Consider the following 5,164-nt stretch of genomic DNA (forward strand, 5'->3'; position numbering starts at 1 on the left):
TGGGCGACAGAGTGAGACTCCAACTCAAAAACAAAACAAAACAAAACAAAACAAAAACCCAGTCTTCTGATGTCCCTGTCAGAGAGAAGGCACTGACTGACTCCACCCATGGTGGCTTTTCTTATCACCTGGTCCACTTTGCTGCCTGCTCCCTGTCAGAATTGTGCAATGGACCATGAGCCACTAATGGAAAGATCGTTCCACAGAGGGTCAAGAAAGCTAGGTTCTGGTATGGGCTCTGCTGCTTAACAGCTGTGTTGCTGTGGGCAGGTCATTTTCAGTTCCAATGCCCTCAGAGGCCCAAATAAACAGTAAGGACTATGGAATCAAAAACAGTGGTATAGTCATCACCCCTTGGATCCAGGCTGTAAATGGGGAGAGTAAGGAAGAAGTCACCAGAAACTCCACATCATCCTTAATATCACACTGCCACTGGAAAGGCAGGGCAGGGCGTGCCCACCTCCTCATCCAGAGCTCAGGCTGCAGTGGCACCTGCACATGCTCAGGGACACCTGTGAGTTGTTCAGAGGGTGTTTAGTGAGCACCAATGGCTTTAGCAGGTGCAGGTGGGGGGTACTGAAGATCACCTGGGCATAGCCACTGTCCTTCATGGGCTGATGTTCTTGTAAGGCAGAGAGCTACTTACAGAAAGCATTCTGAGATAGAGAAGTGTTAGGTGCTGAAAGAGAGATTCTGCTAGTGCCATAGGACTTCAGAGGATAAGATTCCTTCCAGTTTGATGAAAAGAATGTTCATGAATGACTTGGCACTAGAGTTGGGATTCAACTGCGCTGAGCCAAAAGATTATAAAGAAAACAAAGTGGAAATACAATCTACAGAGAACAGTAAAAGTGTGCCCTCTTTGACGATTTTATTTTTCACTAGTAGCTGTGTCATTGGTTACGGCAGCCATTAAACATAATTTTTTTCCTCCAAAATTTTTCTCAGCTTCATGATTTACCAAAAAAACCCCAATTCATCATTTATAAACAACATTATCTCCTTTTTCATTAAAATCCTCCCAAGTTTAGTCATTTCTCTTGAAGTATACCACAAGTTGCCATGTTTCTTATTTTTAGGAATTTAATCTTTTTTTTAACCTTTCTTTCTAACTCTGACTTATAGGACTTTTGATTTTAATCTTGCAGTGTTGAAACTTGTGAAAGTAAAGTGTTTAGAATCTGTGTTTTTAGCACTAACCTGCATTTTTTTTCCTAGTAAATGGAGAGCAAGAGAACCGAGTGCAGAAGGGAAATGGATATTTTCAAGTGCCGCCTCACACACCTGTGATCTTTGGTGAAGCTGGAGGTCGCACACTGTTCAGGTATGTCAGAGGCCCTGCCTGAGAAAGCATCCCATTTGCTCAGAAGCATTGACTCAAGCAGATGTTAGAAGCTGTTTATTATTAACTTTCAGGGATAAGATTTGGAAGCTTCTCATTTCCATAAGATGGTAAAATGTCCACATTCTTAGTAAGAGGAGAACCTCTAGTGCTAGAATAGAGTAGTAGATACTTTGCCTTGAAGCAGCTTCTCTGGTGCTTTTCTGCAGGAAACTCTCATGTTGTTTCACTTTGCCTGTGTGCTACGGTCAGGGAATACATGGCATCACCAGAAGTCCCTGCCCACAGGAGAGATGCCGAGTAGGCACCTTCCCCAGACTGGGCCAGCCAGGATGAGCTGGGCTGCCCCTGGGAACTGTTGTGGCTGACACTGACACTGCTTGGGGTGTCAGGCAGTCATTTGTGGAGCCTTGCAGGGAAAAGCTGAATTGGTTCACCTCCACATTGCCAGCATAGCCCTGGTAGAGCCAGTGGATAGAGCTAACTAGTCTTCTCTAGGGGCCAGAAGTAAGAAAAATGCTTGTCTTATCCTTGAGTGCAGGATGCTTTCTTTATAATAGCTTCCTGAGAGTGGTTACCAGAAACATCTGGCCCCCATTGCATGTGAGCTCCTGTGCCATGCACTGTAGCACTGGTTGGGGACCTTCTTAAGTGCTTTGCTTGTACTCAGGTTTCCTGTCATCACCCAAGGCAACTACAGTGTTTATACGTGGCCTTGAAATCGGGGACTAAGTTTTAGGACCTGCTTTCCCTTTTAGCTGAGTGAGTCATTTGCCAGGCAGTACTTTATTTCCTCAGCTGCCAAGTGGGAGTTGTCCTAAATGAAATCCATGAGGGCCTGTGACAGTGATTTTGTCATCTGTGTTTGTTGTGCCACTTACTACTTGATGGATTGCTTATGTTTAGGCTGCTCTGCCGAGATTCCGGGGGTGAGACTGAATCGATGCTTCTTAATGAGACAGTGCCACAATGGGTAATTGACATCACTGTGGATGTAAGTGGCCCCCACTCCCACTTTGCCCTTATATTTTTTTTAACTCATGAAATTAAGAACTGCTCTAGACAGTTCTTAAACCTAATTAACTGGGCTCCCAAGTGGAATCCTCATCCTGTTCCTTACAGTTCCAAAGTTGCAGAAGTAATATTGATAGTTGTTTCTCTATCTATCTTTGTTGGTTTTTAATTATAAAAATAATACATGCTTATTCAATAAAATGAATGAAAGGAAACTCATCTCTTCCCCAATTATTCATTTTTGCCCATTTACTCCCTGTCCTTCTTTCCAGAGATAACAATTATTAATAAGTTAATAATGCATAGCCTTCAGTACTTTTTTCTTTGCATACACAGGCATATATTATTGGTGTACCTTTATGTGTGTATGTTCATTTTATTTTGCACAAAGTGTCTTATACATACTGTTCTGCAACTTTTTTCACTTAAAAATGTGTCCTGCACATCTTTTCATGTCTATACGTGTGTGTATCTTTTTTAATGACTGAATAATATTCCACTGTATAAATGTCCCATAGCTTTTTTAAGCAGTCCCCCCTGTTAATGGACATTTGTTTTCAGTGTTTTCTGATACAAACAGTGCTGCAGTCCTTGTACATATATCTTTGTGTACTTTTTAGGATAAATTCCTAGAAGTGGAATTGCTGGATCAAAGGGTATGCACATCTCAAATTTTGATAGATTTTGCCAAATTGCCCTCCACTGAGGCTGTGTACCAGTTTATACTCTCACCCACAGTGTATGAGTGCCTGCTTCCCCATACCTGCATCCATGCTGGATATCTTTAATCTTTGCTAAAAGATAGACAAATATTATCTCATTGTCTTAATGTGAATTTTTAAAGTATTCATAGTGAGGTTAAGCATTTTTTTCATATTGGCCATTTGTATTTTTTTCTGTGAACTACTTGTTTGTGTTCTTTACCCGTTTTTCTATTGGGTCGTTTGTCTTATTGATTTATAGGAGTTCTTTATATTGAATATTAACCCTTTGACTATTATGTATGTCTCTCAGTTTAATTTTTACTTTGTTCATGGTGTCTTTTGCCAGGTGAAAGGTTTTAATTTTTAAATAATCAAATTGGTCTTTTATGGCTCTGAGTTTCATGTCTTATTTAGGTATTTTCTACTCCAGAGTAACCAGGATGTTCTGCATTCTTTTCTAGTACTTTGATGATATTTTTTGTCTAGATCTTTAATCTATTAGAATTTATTCTTCTGTTTGGTATGAGGTAGGATTCTAACTTTTTCCAAAGGGATAGGCAGTGTGCCATCACAATTTATTGAGTAATCTATCCTTTTTCTACTAATTTGAGATGCTATCTTTATTATGTACTAAATTTCTGTATACACATGGGTCTGTATCTAGACTCTCTTATGTACTGTTGACCTATTTTGTGTATTCCTTAAGCCATATGGAAAGGAATTTAATCTCTAGAATGTTTAGAAACTTTATTTTCTGTCCCAGATATACCTCCAAGAACTTAAAGGCAGTGTGACACCTGATGGATATTCTGTGGTCTTCTCTGTGTCCAAGCTCCCCATAAACCACTAATTCCTTTGAGTGTGAAACTCAGCTGGGATGCATTGCTGACTTTAGCCCTGTGGCTTATTCCTGAGAGGAGACATCCAGACAAGATATGCCATGGAGGCTCGGAGGGTATTAATACCCTGAGAAAAGATGACCAGATAATTTTATCCTTTATCTAAGAATGTGGTTGACCTCATGGTAGACATCTAGGTTCTTGGCTGAAGTTTCCACTCTTTCTTAAAACCTCAGACCTCACTCTGATATCAGAGGGAAAGAAAATGGGAGGACCTGATTGGCCTTTTCAGTTGGATGACGGGCCTTACCAACGTAAAGTGTGTGGCTTTTCTCAAAGGTGAATGCTGTGGGTTTCTCTCCAGACTTAAGTTTTTATTTGGGCCTTTAGGTATTAGCCCCTGTATTTTAATGCAAAATTAAGATTTTTGGTTTGTATGGCTTAAAACATTAAAAGAAAATGTCTTTCTCTTTAATAGCTCATACTGTTATTTAAGAAGAGCCATGCTACGATTTCATATTGCTACTAATATTGCATTTAATTTGTCTTTTCATATATTTTATTACAAAACTATAGTTTTCTGATAAATTTCTTGAGGGACGATTTAGATAATGTGATAGCTTATAAAGTTCATAGATGGTCACTTTTAATTGTAAAATAATTATTACTTGCAAATCATGTTTTTCATATTGACATTATTATCAGCTAATAGAAACTATTATACCTTTTTAACTTTTAATATTTCAGAAAAATATGCCCAAATTCAACAAAATTCCTTTCTACCTCCAACCTCATGCATCTTCAGGAGCAAAAACCTTAAAAAAGTAAGTTAAATATAGTGTCATGTGGTTCCTTGATCTAATTAATTGCTAGAGAGAATTCTTTCCCCCTACGATTGCTTTTATAGTAATAAAGGCAGGCACTGGATTTATAGCTAATTTTATAGCACTGAAAGTTTATACAATTAAACCATTTACCAGGTACCAACAGTGATACACTGTAGGTAGTTAAAAGTAAGTAAGACATGGATTTTTGTCTTTTGCCATAATTTACAGTTTAGGACACAACCTGTATATAATACGGCTTTATTTTAATGGGTACCTAGGAAATAGTGAGAAGGGGGAAAGAAGTGAGTTTTCAGCTGGAGCTTTCTAGAAAAGCTTCTTAAAGGACATGGAATGTGAGCTAGATGTGTAAGGAGTTCTACTTAACTGCAAAAGATAGATATTCCAGGTCCAGGACACAGTCTGATGGGGGTTGTGGAC

At 39.0% G+C, this 5,164-nt stretch overlaps 1 protein-coding gene across 1 annotated transcript; it reads left to right on the forward strand.

Annotated features, from left to right (window-relative positions):
* The first annotated feature begins 286 nt into the window (after positions 1–286).
* Positions 287–4,952, forward strand: LOC103254293 (WD repeat-containing protein 48-like). Its single transcript, XM_008052424.1, has 4 exons — positions 287–380; positions 1,219–1,324; positions 2,249–2,336; positions 4,647–4,952. The coding sequence occupies exons 1-4, from the start codon at positions 287–289 to the stop codon at positions 4,725–4,727; spliced, it is 369 nt and encodes a 122-aa protein (XP_008050615.1). The 3' UTR covers positions 4,728–4,952.
* The last annotated feature ends 212 nt before the right edge of the window (positions 4,953–5,164 follow it).

This window comes from Carlito syrichta, unplaced genomic scaffold (genome assembly GCF_000164805.1).
Source record: "Carlito syrichta isolate Samal-C Ts95f unplaced genomic scaffold, Tarsius_syrichta-2.0.1 Scaffold274238, whole genome shotgun sequence".
Classification (NCBI taxonomy): domain Eukaryota; kingdom Metazoa; phylum Chordata; class Mammalia; order Primates; family Tarsiidae; genus Carlito; species Carlito syrichta.

Bases quoted from the DNA above. Each gene is read 5' to 3' on its own strand.
- LOC103254293 (XM_008052424.1), top strand. From the start codon at position 287: ATGCCCTCAGAGGCCCAAATAAACAGTAAGGACTATGGAATCAAAAAC. The intron at 381-1,218 runs GTAAGGAAGAAG...TTTTTTTCCTAG, and splicing joins CCAGGCTGTAAATGGGGAGA to TAAATGGAGAGCAAGAGAAC. The intron at 1,325-2,248 runs GTATGTCAGAGG...GCTTATGTTTAG, and splicing joins GGAGGTCGCACACTGTTCAG to GCTGCTCTGCCGAGATTCCG.